General features: G+C 40.8%; 1 protein-coding gene across 1 annotated transcript in view; it reads left to right on the top strand.

Moving 5' to 3' along the window:
* The window catches only part of SLC25A17 (solute carrier family 25 member 17), a 59,073-nt gene that overhangs the window by 35,982 nt on the left and 8,090 nt on the right, over window positions 1-15,001 (top strand). Inside the window, exons 3-6 of the mRNA XM_019660548.1 lie at window positions 9,727-9,843; window positions 10,784-10,929; window positions 11,020-11,115; window positions 13,315-13,397. Coding sequence (XP_019516093.1) covers window positions 9,727-9,843; window positions 10,784-10,929; window positions 11,020-11,115; window positions 13,315-13,397 — 442 coding nt within the window. The remainder of the gene's footprint in view (window positions 1-9,726; window positions 9,844-10,783; window positions 10,930-11,019; window positions 11,116-13,314; window positions 13,398-15,001) is intronic.

Here is a 15,001-nt window from a genome sequence, read left to right as displayed (position 1 = left end):
TAAGAGCATGAGCTCTGAGCAACAGGGCCGCCGGTTCGATTCCCACATGGGCCAGTGACACTGTGCCCTAGCTGAGCTGCCACTGAGCTGCCAACAGGTTGCAGAATGGCTCAGTTGGTGAGAGCACATGCTCCTAACAACAAGGCTGCCTGTTTGATGGTGGGCTACACCTGCCCACAACTAAGACTGAACATAGCACCTTGAGCTTAGAGGCCACGACCTGCCAGATAGCGAGTGGTGCCCTCCACAACCAAGATTGAAGAAGAGCAACTTGGCTGGTTCCCCTCCCCGATTCCCCAACACTGTTCCACTCCCCCAATTCCCCAATTAAATACAAAAACCAAAAAAAAAAACTTATAGTAAAAGACACATTGCCATTAATCCCCCTCAAAAAGGCTCCCCCTGGGCCGGCCTAGTGGCTCAGTTGGTTAAGAGCTCGCTCAAGAGTTTGAGCTCTGAGCAACAGCGGTTCGAGTCCCGGCCCAAGCTGAGCAGCCGCTGAGCTGCCAACAGGTGGCAGGATGGCTCAGCTAAAAAAAAAAAACAAAAAAAACAAAAACAGTGTTCCCCCTTTCTTTGAACACACATCCCATTGTTCTTGCTACTTTCTGAAGCAGTTCTGGAAGTCCTCTTTCATGAATGTCTTTACTTCATCCTCCATCATGACAATGCTCCGTGTCATACATCACTTCTGGTATATGGCAATTTCTGTCAAATGAAAACATGTCCGTATGCACTCATCCACCTTATCCACCGTATTTGGCACCGTGAGACTTCTGGCTCTTCCCCAAAGTCAAAATAACTCAGGACATTGAAGCAACCATGACAGCGCAACTAAAGATACTTACAAAAGAAGACTTCCAGAGCTGCCTTAGAAAGTGGCAAGAACAATGGGATAAGTGTGTTCAAAGTGAAGGGGTGTATTTTGAGGGGGATTAATAGCAATGTGTCTTTTGCTTTAATAAATTTTTTTAATTTAAACATTCACTGTATTTTTTTTATCACACCTCATATATCATCTTTGGAGAAATGTCTATCCAAGTCCTTTGCCCACTTTTAAATTGAGTTACAGTATGTGATTTTTTTTATTGTTGAGCTGTAGGTATTCTTTATATATTCTGGATATTCACCTTATTAGATAAGACGATTTGAAAATATTTTCTCCCTTTCTGTAGGTTGCCATACCTTTGTTGATTATGTCCTTTGATGCTCAAAACTTTTTAATTTTGATGTGCCCCATTTATTTTTCCTTTTTTGCCTGTGCTTTTTGGTGTCACGTCCAAGAAGTCATTGCTGAGTCTGATGTCACAAAAGCTTTTCTTCTATGTTTTCTTGTAAGAGTTTTATAATGTAGGTCTTCCTTTTAGGTTTTAACTCATTCAGAGTTCATTTTTTGTGTGTGGTAGAAGATCAGGGTTCAACCTCATTCTTTTGTATGGAGATATCCAGTTTTTTTAACACCACTTGGTGATGAGACTGTCTTTTCCCCACTGAGTGGTTTGGCACTTTGTGGGAGATCCAGTGACTGTATACACAGAGGTTTATTTCTGAGCTGACTTGGCTTATTTTTATCTTTTTAATCCAGAGAGGAAGATCAGTTACCCCAGTTTAGCAGTCTGTACCTAAAATTTATGGAAGTGAAGGTCTTTTTTCTTAAAAAATGAAGGTTATAATTCCTTCTCTGTTTGTTTTCCGTGATTTTTTTTTGGGATTTTTTTTTTTGGACTGAGGTTCACATGAGATATTTAACATGAACAGGATTGGCATGTAATGTTCAGGGCCCAGTACCAAATGAAGATGTAGGGAGGGACTCCCTGATCACAATTTATTAAGCATTTCAAGACGGTTGACTCCCAAGCATTAAACCAAGCACAAGACAGGTCACACACTCATGAAGCCCACCCTGAGTATGAGAGCATTTAGTCAAATGTGACAAAGTATGTAGTGCACAGCCCAGTGTAGCTCGTATCATAATAGTTGGTAATGTGTGAAAGGTTCATAGCAGGAAGAGAGGTCACTTTTGGCTGGTGGATAGGGTGCTTATTTTCGGAAAGCAGCGGCTCTTGAACTGAGCTCTGGTAGGATTAGTAACATTTACACGAGTGGCAACAATTTCCCAACAAAGGGAGTGGTAGGGAATTGAGAAAATAACAGGAGCATGTTTAGGACAGCAAGTTCTCTAATTTAGTTAAGTGAGTATAGGATCATGAGCAGTATGGTTGGAGAGGTGAATAGGAGCCAGATTTTAGAAGGCTCCAGATCCTTGTCATCTGAGACTTTAGAAGTGTTAGGTAGCTATTAAGCAACCTGATATTTAATTACTGTCTGTCTCTACTTANCTGCCGCTGTTGACTCACAGCAGCCCAGCTCCAGGTCGAGCTGTTGTTCACCATCTTAGCTGTAGAGGGCGCAGTGTCACTGGCCCTCACGTGGGATCTGAACCAGGGCTCTGCTGCTCAGAGCTGGCATCCCAAGCCAACATGCCACTCGCCGGCCCTCAGTAAATATTTTCTGAATGAACAAAGTGTTTGTTGGATTAGTCAGGGTTTCATTAAAGAGGTGGAAAGAAAGTAGATATATTTCCTTTGTTTTCTGTGTTTGTCCATTTTAGTCTGTAACTAAATTAGTTGATTTGAATGTTGTACATTTAGTGTTAGTATTCTGTGGAGTGACTTGATACATTCTTTGAAAATTTACTAATTTGGAAGTCACACAACTGAAAAATGTAAATATCCATTTGAAATTTAAATTATTTGATTGAGAAGTAGTTGCCAGCTCAAGAGTATTCATGGCCCCAGATTCTCTTCTTCACCTGTATGAGACCACTGCTGTTGCTTGACTTGGTCTCTGAGCCTTTCTTCTACTTAATGCTCTCATTTTAGTCTTAGTTTGATTTAGATCTAATTAGCTTTCATTTGGAACAACTTCTTTTTAATTGAGATATAATTGACATACAGCATTATATTAGTTTTGGGTGTAAAACATAATGATTTGATATGTGTATACACTGCAAAATGATCACCGCAATAGGTCTAGTTAACATGCATCACCACACTTAGTTGCAACACTTTTTTTCCTTGTGGTGAGAACTTGAAGTCTATTCTCTTAGCAACTTTCAAATATACAATATAGGATTGTTAATTATTGTCATTATGCTGTACATAACATCCCCATGACTTATTTATTTTACAACTGAACATTTGTACCTTTGACCACTTTCACCACCGCCGCCCCAACCAGACCAACTGTCACATAGAATATAACACACAGATTTCATTATCTAATGAAATGAATGAATAGCTATAGGTAAGTAACTCAGGATGGAAATCTGGGAGTCATCATAGAGGGCGCTCTGTCACCCTCCACATCCCCTTGGTCATCAGTCTCCTAAATATCTCTGGAATCCATTTCCTCTTCTCCATATCCATAGCCATTTCCTCAAATCAAGGGCCATCATCTCTCACCTGGACCACTGCTGTGTTCTGATATCCTTGCCTCTGCGCTCTTCCTCACTAACCCACTTTGCATAGTCCTGCCCAAGTAGTCTTTCTATAAGAATAGTTTTCAAACAGTGTCAGAATTCAAGTTTGAGATTTGTTCACTTGAAAAAAAAAATCAGATCCAATGTTATCCTGTACAGAGGGAACCTTTTTTACATAATTGCAACAAATAGCAACCTACTATGATTTTTATACTTGAGACCAAGTATTTGTAATATCTCGATTTTAATGCATTCTAGATTACTGTAGTTTATATGGATTTACACTGAAAAGTCATGACTCACTGTTCAGAACTAACTCATAATTTTCCATGAGACTACTAATTCATGAAATATATGATGAAACTTTTTTTTTTAATTGTCCAAAGCTGTTTATTTGCTGTAGCTGACATCCTATTATCTACCAGGTACACCCAACCCTTGTTATTCTCTCACTGTATCCACTGCCTGTTTCCTTTCTAACTCGTACACAATGTATGATTACAGTAGATTCCCCTATACCTAACACAACTAGATTGGTATAGTAGGGCAGTTAGTTTTAAAAATCAATTGATGTAGGGAATATTATAAATAGCCTATATACCTTCAGTATAATATTTTAACTTAAGATGTATGAATACATACTATTTCAATTTTTGGATGTATGACCAAGGCATATCGGTTCACTGATGGGAGTTTTCTGCTGTTTTTCTTCCATTACCCATACCTGTAATGCTTTGCCTACTTAACATTTACAACTGACATAAACAGGTTTGAGAAAAGTCATGATTCACTCTTGGCAAGCATAAAACTCAGTGGGATGGACGCAGACAGACATGGGCATACCAGGGAGTAGCCTAGTGGCCACAGGTATTCAGTGTGCTGTGGGCATCTATCTGTCAGTATGTCTTATAACGGGAAAGTGTAACACAGGTGTATATGGTGAGTCCATTATACATGGTGTGATCACAAAATATGGTGAATGTTTAAATAAAAAAAGTTATTACAGTAAAAGACACATTGCCATTAATCCCCTTCAAAATACTCCCCCGGCTTGGAACACACTTATCCCATCGTTCTTGCCAGTCTCTGAAGCAGTTCTGCAAGTCCTCTTTCTTGAATGTCTTTAGTTGCACCGTCATGGCTGCCTCAATGTCCGGAATCATTTTTACTTTGGGGAAGAGCCAGAAGTTGCACCGTGCCAGATCCGGTGAATAAGGTGGATGAGGACACTCTAATGTTTTACGACAGAAATTGCCATTTATCAGAAGAGATGAGTGACACGGAGCACTGTCATGATAGAGGGTGAAGTAAAGACAGTCACAAAAGAGGACTTCCAGAACCACTGCAGAAAGTGGCAAGAATGATGGGATAAGTGTGTTTGAAGTGAGGGAGAGTATTTTGAGGGGGAATAATGGCAATGTGTCTTTTACTGTAATAAATTTTTTTTTTATTGAAACACTTACCGTATCTTTTGATCACACCTTGTATGAAGCTGGTTAAAAGAGATCCCAATGTAACAATATCATTCTAATTTACTTCTATTCTGAAATGTTTTCTTGAGTGTATGAGAAAACGGTGGAATTACGGTTGACATGTAGGGACAGCTGATGTGTCTGTGTCAATTGTGAGCATCCTGTTACATGTCTTGTTAGAGAGATAGTTGAGACTTGCTGTTCTGAAACCCAAACCTGGTTACACTATCCCCAGCTTGAAACCCCCCAGTATCTGTCCCTTGCATTCTGGATAAAGTCATGGCATGGCCCTCTCAGTGTACAAGCCTCCCTCCTGCCCCCCCCCCATACAGGATAAGATCCTAAAATACAAAATGTGCCAGGATGCTGCTTAACCTTTCTACTTCTATCTTTACCGTTTCCATCTTCCCAGACCAAACTGCGATTCCTTGAATATAGCAAGCCATTTAGTAACTCCATTCCTCTATAGCTACTGTTGTCTGTCTGAAACATTCTTACTGTGTATATCATTGTCTGATACAGTCTTACTGCTTTTTTCATCTTATTAACTCCTATTTATCCTTTCATTCTCAGCTCAGGCTACCTCCTTTTGAGGAAGCCTTCTCGGTTTTCCATACTACCAGCCCAGGTTTCATTCTGGACTAGGCGCCCATCCTCTGTGCCCCGATACAGTAGATACCTCTGTCTCAGGGCTTCCTTACTCTTGTCCCACAAAGACCCATATGACCTGGCCTTCCTGCTCTTCTCTTACACCACTGCATCCACACTGGCCCCTTCTCCTTCCTGGCACATTCTCCTCAGGGCCTGTGTACCTGCTGTTTCCTCTGCCTGCTCACTCAGTGCATGGCTCATGGCTTTACCTCCTTTAAGATCTTTCTCTAAATGGCCACAGTGTCTAAAATAGACATTTTCATCCCTAATACACTACCCTCCTCCTCTGCTTAAATTCGTTCTTTAACCCTTCTCTGACATACTACATCTTGTCTTACACCATTAGAATATAAGCTTCATGAGGCAGGGATTTTCATTTTTATTGACAATATGTGACAATACTGCTGTATTGTCGAGCAGGGCTGATCACATCCTAGACACACAATATGTGCTTGATGAGCAGGCCATGGATGAATGACTCGTAGAAGAGGGACTATACTTGTTCTATATTATCCAAAGGAATTGGGCCAGGATCATGATACATTTACTTATCCTAAAATACACGGAAAATCATATCAGAATTGCTAACTCTACCTCAGGTAAAAAAACACCTAATTTCATATATGTTTCCAGTTGCTTCAAGAAGGTAAATGTAGTATCAATAAAAATAAAATTTCTTACAGCTCTTGGAAAAAATAGGCCATTAGGGTGGGAGTGAATTTCTGTCTTTTGAAACTTTGAAAAATAAAGTGAATAATCACTTGGTGATTGGGTTAGAACAGTGGTTCTCACATGAGGCAGATTTGACCCACAGGGAACAAACACATGGCAAGTGTCTGGGGACAGTTTTGGCTGTGAGCCCTGCGGGGTGCTGTTGGCATCTAGTGGGTAGAGGACTGCCCCACACATACAATAGGACCCCCACACACTCACACACACCCAAATAAAGAATTATCCAGCTCAAAATGTCAGTAGTGTCACAGTTGAGACCCTTGGTGAAATGAATTTTACAGTCCTTCATAATTCTAAGATTCTCTGGTTATAGGTCCTCTCTTTTTCTTAGAAATTACTTTTGTGATTTTTAAACTTCTCATAACATGTTTTTATATCTTAATACCTATGCATTCTTACAGTAATTAGAATAGCTTTTTCTTCCTGCTCTGAGCCCTGTCTTTGTATTATGATCACTGTTGAAATGAGTTTTCTTAATCTCCAAGGAGAACTAGGAACAGTATTATTGTTATTCAAATTCTGCTTGAAACTTAGAAATTTATTTTATTTATTTGTTTTGTTTTCATGGAAGAAAGCCCATATAGCTTGATACCCTGGGGAAGAATTTGGGAACAAAACCTTACACATAACTTAAATGAAGAAGATACTTGCCATTTTTATGAAATTGGGATTTTCACCAATAGCTCTTTTTGAAAGCTAAGGGTATTGTCATTGTCCTGATGGTTCATACTCATTTCCTGCCCTCCAGCCTTGACTCTAGGAAGGCAGGTTTGTTTCTGTCGTGTATCTAGTTGCATTCTTTCATAGGGAGCCAAATGGTTGGATATATGACCTTGATCTGCCATTTTCTTTTATCAGTCGTCATTGTGTATATTTCCCAGAAATGCACACCCGATTAGCATACTTCATTTTTGTTTTCTGTCTTTACCAAAGGAGACTCACTGCTGATAAAACTACTTCCTTTCAAGATTTCAAGAGTCAATAGCTGTGTTCTAGTTATTCCTTGAATCACTGAATAATGTGTGTTCAGTTACTGTTCTTTATCTCTTAATTTTGGTTCTATTTTCCTGTAAATGATTTTTTACAAAGAAAGAAAATAGTCATTTGAATTGGAAGGAAAAGTCTCCTGTCATTAAGTAGGTAAAGTAGTAGTAGCCCCTTCTTAGAGCTGAAGTAACAGCCATACCTGGGAACTGGAAGAAGAATTTTCTACACAGGCTCACAAGTAAGCAGACAGCCATGTTTATCTGGGAGCCTTATCCGTGGGGCGCCAGTACCGGTTGGAATCGCTCATCATGACTGTTTGTAGCTTGTTTTTCCTCCATTGATTGTTGTCCTTTGCTTGAGTATATAGGTTGTAAGTTTTTAGCAAAGTTTTGGATCCTCAAGTATTTTGAGTGTCTTTTCCAAGAGCTCATAAAATTATACTGTTTAAAAAATAGCTCTTATTTTGGCTTAGAGGATGAACAAAGTACTTGAACTTCTCCGATAAAAAGCTTTGAAATACAGAATGTTCTTACAAGGACTTTATATTCCCTTCTTTGAATGATGTAGTGCATTTCTGTACTTGAGATTGTCCTTAGAATCCTCTCAGTCTTTCAAGTTGTGTTAATAAAGGGGATATAAAAGCAGAATTTTAAATAACAGTTAAATTCTACTCTTGGCTGCTTTGCCTCCAATGTGTTCTGTGCATGCTTACCTCTTGAATAGAATGTAAATTTTGATTTCTAAAGGATGTATTTACTGGGGAACCTGTTTCATTTGTTTAGAAAGGTGTGCTCGCTGGGCCTCTGTACAGTGTACCGTGGACGCTTGTGGTCTCTGGCTCTGTGCTCGCCTGTTTAATTAATCATAAAAAAAAAAAATGTAGACTGCTCAAATGTAGTACTTTCTAGTCTGGTTTTTCTGGCTATTGATTTTTCTGTTAAGTGATATGTACCTTGCATTGAATAGGAATACATTATGAAATCTGGGCACATGAGCATGTATTGATATTCTTCTATTTTGGCCTCCTGGGCACTGGTGCTTTATAAACATGAGACCAGCAGAAACCTCTTAGTAAGTCTTAACCCAGATTATGATCAATGCCTCAAGTGACAGTGTATGAATAGAGTCATAACTAAAGATGGCTCTTTGGTATTATGTGACTCTATAAAAGTATGGCAGGTACAGCTCATAAAATTAGTTGATAATGTCTTTTTAGTTTGAGAAAAAGTGTTCCCATGATGCTCCTAAGAGGGAGGTAGCAAAATATTTTATTTTCTCATCTGTGTGCGACAAGTGAAAAAATAGACTGAATCTCTGGGCTGTTGCACAAGCTTATTTTCGGTTAGACTGTATTTTCTATACAGCATGTTTTAAGAGTCCTTAAATCAAAACATTCTTTCTCCTGTTGTGTTTAAATTACTTTTAGTAAAAGATTTCTCTTCCCTAGGATTGCACCTCTTGGTTCTTCACAGCATGGCTGGAGCCAGATAGTTCCATGTATGGTTGGCTGTTTGCTGAGTTTGTTCATTGGTTCATTTATTTGATATTTATTTAACATATATTTATAAAGTACATGCTGTGTGTCATTTTGTTACAACTCTATCTGGGTTTTTTTTTTTTAATCATTGCAGGACTGATGAGGACTATTTTAATATCTCAAGATGGTGTTAAATTGGGATCATGTGTTTTCAAAACAGAAGCAGCTGGCTCATTGTATTGTTCCACTGAGGCAACCTTGGGGGGCCAGGATCCCCATCCCTAAGCTTGTAAGGATCGTGATGCTTGCGAGGCTATTTCAGGTGTTTTGTGACGGTTCCTAACCACTGCTTGCTGCCTGCCTCCCCTAATTCCCTGACTGATGAGGAACTCCCCTATGATCCTCAAGTCTCCATTGGAGCACTTTCCAGTGTCACCACTTTCTCACCTGTCACCCGCTGTACCAGATCCATACTCACCTAAAACCATGTGAGCTACTTAGGGGAAAGTTGTAAATTGTGTTTTATTTGATGTTGTCATGAACTTAGCATGTGATCAATAGCCACTTCCCCTCTATTAAAGCCGTTATTGAAAAATTGTAGGTAAAACTATATCAAAAGTGCTACTTTGGATGCTTATATAAATTGACAGGTAGATTGCCCCCTGTTATACAAATGAGGAAGCTCGTTACTCTTCACATGGAGAGGTACTGCTGCCAGCCAGTGGGCTATCAGCAAGTCTTCTGAATTGCTGCTAACAGGAGTGGCTTGTGTTGTACCCTGGCACAAAGAGACACTCACCTTAGGTCTCGTGTCAGGTCAGTGGCAGAAATATAAATGGGGCATGGATATGTAGCTGTAACATAAGACAGAAAGCTTGAAAGATTGCATTTTGCCTTCCTTTGTGTCTCCCTCTTTCTCTCTAAAGGAGTGGTGAATGTGTTGCTAACAACTCCACTCTGGGTGGTAAACACCAGACTGAAGCTGCAAGGAGCAAAATTTAGAAATGAAGACATTGTACCGACCAACTACAAAGGTATTATTGGTAAGTGTCTCTTGGGTGAGTTTCTGTGTAAGGGTTTTATTTTCTCTTTGTACTAGAACTTATTGTCACAGTAATGTTGTATATTAGGACAACCTCCCATGTCAGCATCCAACAGTAAGTAAGCATTTGTTTAGCTCGTGGGTCTGTGGATTGATGGGGATTTGACTGGGAGCCTCTACTCATCTTCCTGGGACCAGCCTGAGCATATTCTTCTCTCTGTGATATCCCCTCCCTAAGAGGACACCCCCGATTGTACAAGCATAGTTCAAGCCCCTGTTTGCATCTTATCTGCTAACATCAGCTTTGCCAAAGCACATCACATGGCCAAGCCCCAAAGACAAAGGGTAGAGAAATGACTGCTCCCATGGAGTGGGGTGGGAGGTGAATATTCCTGAAGAATAATCTACTCTACTTTTTTTCTAGCATTGTCTTTGGCTAAAGGTACCAGATTAGTGTCTGGTATCTTTGAGTGTTTGCTTTTTAATAGCACCACACTGCCAGGTCCTCCTTTCCTGTGTTTGTAATGAGAATAGTGGTTTTGTTATAAGTCAGTCCTATAAAATGGACCCTAGGGAACTATCATCTTATCTTTGGTTGAACTGGACTTTGTTGTGAAGCATGTGGGCTGTCAGTTCACAATTCTCTGTAATACAGAGTTTCCCGTGGTGGCGGTAATTAGGAAAGCTTGACATTCTGACCCCAGATTGTCAGGCAGAGCTGCCTATGATTGAAGTTGTCCCTCAATAACTTGGTGATTGTCAGTGTCTGACAATTATCAAAAAGGAGTTCACTGATGAACTTGCCCCTAACATATCATTGCAAGAAGGAAATGCTGTTGACAGAACCAGTGCGGTTTCTATTCTGGGTATACTTGAACAGAATTCCCCTTGTCTTCTCTAGTTAGGGGATTGTCATCTAATGTCCTTGATTTCTTGCTCAGATGCTTTTCACCAGATCGTTCGAGATGAAGGAATCTTGTCTCTATGGAATGGCACATTTCCCTCCTTGCTCTTGGTCTTCAATCCTGCCATCCAGTTCATGTTCTATGAAGGTTTAAAACGGCAGATTTTAAAGAAACGAATGAAGGTAATCCCTGATTTTGAAAGCAGCAGATCATGATCTCTGCACCGTCTTGTTTTTTGGATTGATGTGATTCCTTCTTTCCCTGCTTCCCAGCTTTCTTCTTTGGATGTGTTCATCATCGGTGCAGTAGCCAAAGCGATTGCAACCACAGTCACCTATCCCCTGCAGACAGTCCAGTCGATTTTGAGGGTGAGTGCTGGGCTTCTCCCTGAATTTAAATCCTGCTTTCTCTGTTTGAAGCAATGCTAATAAAGCAATAAAGCTTTCAATAAAGCTAATAAAGCAATAAAGCAGTCAGTCAGTAGGCCAGAGCATGCCTCACCAGTTTTTCCATTTGTTTGATACTCTGACAGCCAGGCTTGCTGTCTCTGTTTTCTTTCCTCTTTGGTTTGGAATGAAGTTTACATTTGCAATTTCTTAGGTAACATGGTGTCTCAGAAAAGCCCAGTGTGGAGGAAGGCACTTTAAGTGCCTCAGGAATGCACAAGTTTGCTTCCTTCACTCATTCAGGTCCATTTCCTGGGTGTCCTAGGGCAGGTCATTCTTCACAAAATCAGAGGTTGATTCCTTTTGTTTATTCAGGAGGAATTAATGATTTAGCTTTTTGGGAACACTTTCAGATTTCTGGTTTCTCCATTCATTCATTTATTTATTCATGGAAATATTTATTAAGCACCCACTCTGTGTGAGGAGCTGTGTACACATGGTAAATAAAACAGTCATAATTCCTGCCCTCGTGGAGGTAATTGAGGAGAGAATGAACAGGTAAATAAGCACAATAAATAGGTAATAACAAATTGAGGAAAGGAAGTGAGCAGCATTCTGTGGTTCGGTGGAGGGGGAATCTTCTTAGGTAGGATGATTGGGGATGGGCTCCTCTGAGGACATGTGTAAATCAAGACTTAGAGGAAGATAAGGGCCCCTCTGTGCAAAGAACACTCTAGGTAGAGGGGACATGACGTGCTAAGAGCTTAAGGAATCCTAGAAACTGAAAGGCCACGATGGCTGGAGGGTAACTCAGGATGAGATTGGAAAAGTATCAGGGGAGGATATCGATGAGGATTCTGGATTTTATTCTCAACCCAGAGGGAAGCCTTTGAAGGGCTGTACACTAGGGAGTCACATGATCTGATTTCCAATTCGGGAAGATTGCTGTGGCTGTTGTGTGGCAAATTGGTCAGAGGCTAAGAGAAAAGTGGGTGGACTGTCAGATAGGAGGCCATTTCAGGAATTCAGGTGGGGGTGATGGTGACCTAGACTAAGGTGGTAGCAGTGGAGAGGGGGGATAAGATGCAGATTCCTGATCTGTTTGGTGGAAGAGAGTTTATGGACAGATTAATGGTCCGCTTTGGAGAAAAAAAAAAATCAAAGGACTTATTATTGATAGATAATATGGGTGTGGTAGTGAGGGTATTTCAGTTCAAAATATTATTGCCTTCTATTAAAAGTATTTTGACTAAGGTATTATGTTTTTTTTGTTTGTTTTGGTTATTTTTTTTAAGATTTTTATTGGGGAATTGGGGGAAGGGAACAGGGTTAGGGAATTGGGGGAAGGGGAACAGACAAGTTGCTGTCCTTCTGTTCTTCAGTCTAGTTGTGGAGGACATCACTTCACTGGCCCATGTTGGTATTATCATTGCGCTCTTCCTGGGTGAGGCAGTCGCTCGCCGAGCACTGGACAGCCGTTCACAGCGGCTCTTGGCAGCTCATGCCGGCTGCCAGCCAGTCCCACTGCAGCCTACACTGTTGCCAGTGACTCACGGCAGCCCAGCTCCAGGTCGAGCTGTTCTTCACCATCTTAGCTGTAGAGGGCAGTGTCACTGGCCCTCATGTGGGATCTAAACCGGGCCCTGCTGCTCAGAGCTGGTGTCCCAAGCCAGCTCTTAACCAACGCGCCACTTGGCCAGCGCCTAATATATTGTTTTTAAATTGGCACTTAAAAGAATTCAGTAGCATCCAGATAAGTGTATTTTGATACTTTTATAATGTAAACATGTAATGTGAAGAGCTTAGACTGCAGTGGTTCTAATTGATTAGCATTTATCAGACCTAGAGGGCTGGAAGTTAAGCCATACCGTCAATATCGAAATCTTCATCATGGGCACGTTTTTTCCTTTGAAGTAGAATTTCCCTCATAGTTCTCTGTGAGGTGAAAATTCTCGTGCTTACTTCATTGAAAAATATTTCTTATTTTCACTTATTTCGTTGAACTATTTCACTTATTTCACTGAAAAATAGGGGGTTAATGAAATCTACATACTAATTGGATAATTTTATTACTGTTTGCTGTAAGACATTACTCCAACATAATTTTCTCTGTGGGTTGAAATTAAGATAAAGAAAGCAGTACTGAACAGTTATTAGTTATTGATTTTTCTTCTTCTCTAGTTTGGACGTCACAGACTCAACCCAGAAAACAGAACCCTGGGGAGCCTCCGCAATGTTCTCTATCTCCTTCACCAGCGAGTCAGGTGGGCTCTGTGGATGCTTCCCTTCCTGTCCTCTCTCCCCACAGCCCTCTGCCAGGAAGCGGTTGGACCTGCTTAGCTGGCACGACTGCCTTGGCGGTGGCAGCCTAGAAACCTCCCCCTTGCATGCTTTGCTCAGACATTTCTCATTATAGGGGCTTAATGCAATGATATGACAACATTTGGGGAAATTGTGGAAAAGTTCACGTTCTTAATCTGTTAGTCTCAAATATACAGAACTCCTCTAGAAAGGGAGCCCTCCAAAATCTAATATAGAGACCGTTCTGCCTGAATGGTGCTTCCATCAATTACATATCCTGTGGCCTTCATCATAAATAGAAATAAGCAGGTATAATAGATCAGTAGTCATAGTGAGAAAGGGAGTGGGGAGTAGGAAGAGTAATAACAATTATCATCATAATGATGACGACAATGATGTTGATTAGAATAGCTGACATTTTTGAGTGTTTGCTTTGTGGCAGACACTGAGCTCCATGCTTTGTGTGGGATAATCTCACTTAATCCTAATGAGGCAGGTACTTTCATCCTTTCCCCATTTCATTTAAAGAAACCGAACGTTAGGGGCGTCAAGTAAGTCCAGAGCCTCCTTTGAAGCAAAAGCTCCTATATTACTATTCCTACATGTGAGATATTTTGAAAATGAATTTATTATAAAAATATAACATGCTTAGGATAAAATATAAAATCAAGGATAAAGAATTGGTATAAAGTAAAAATAATAATGCTTATATACCAAGTGTCGGCAAGAATGGGGAGCAACTAGAATATTCATGTGCTGCTGGTGGAAGCGCAGAATGGGGCACCCACTTTGGAAAGCACTTGGCATTTTCTTAGAAATTTAAACATACACCGTTCCCCACATAGGACCCAGCCATTCCACTCCAAGGAATTTAAGAAATAACATATAATCAGGCAGTTCAGTTCTCAAACCTGTTGCAACAATGTGTTGCTAACCTTTTATTTTTTTTTAAGATTTTTTTGGGGAATCGGGGGAGGGAACAGCGTCGGTGAATCGGGGAAGGGGAACAGACAAGTTGCTGTCCTTTGGTTCTTCAGTCTAGTTGTGGAGGACGTCTCTTCACTGGCCCATGTTGGTATTATCATTGCGCTCTTCCTGGCTGAGGCAGATCAGTCGCTGGCCATTGGACGGCCGCTCATGGCGGCTCATAGCAGCTCATGCCAGCTGCCAGCCACTCATGCTGACTGCCGGCCACTCATGGTAGCTTTACGGCAGCCCACTGCAGCCCCACTGCAGCCTAGCTGTCGCTGGCAACTCAACAGCAGCCCAGCTCCAGGTTGAGCTGTTGTTCACCATCTTAGCTGTAGAGGGCGCAGCATCACTGGTCCATGTGGGATCCGAACTGCTGCCACGCTACTCAGAGTTTGCACTCCCAAGCCAACTGTTAACCAACGAGCCACTCTGCCAGCCCTTGCTAACCTTTTTTTTAAAGATTTTATTGGGGAATTAGGGGCGGGGAACAGCCAAGTTGTTGTTCTTTTTTTTTTTTTTTTTTTTAAAGATTTTTATTGGGGAATTGGGGGGATGGAAACAGTGCTGGGGAATTGGGGGAAGGGGAACAGACAAG

Source organism: Hipposideros armiger, unplaced genomic scaffold (genome assembly GCF_001890085.2).
Source record: "Hipposideros armiger isolate ML-2016 unplaced genomic scaffold, ASM189008v1 scaffold_321, whole genome shotgun sequence".
Lineage (NCBI taxonomy): Eukaryota > Metazoa > Chordata > Mammalia > Chiroptera > Hipposideridae > Hipposideros > Hipposideros armiger.
Note: the sequence above shows the minus strand (reverse complement) of the source record. Positions and strands in the feature narration are given on the sequence as shown.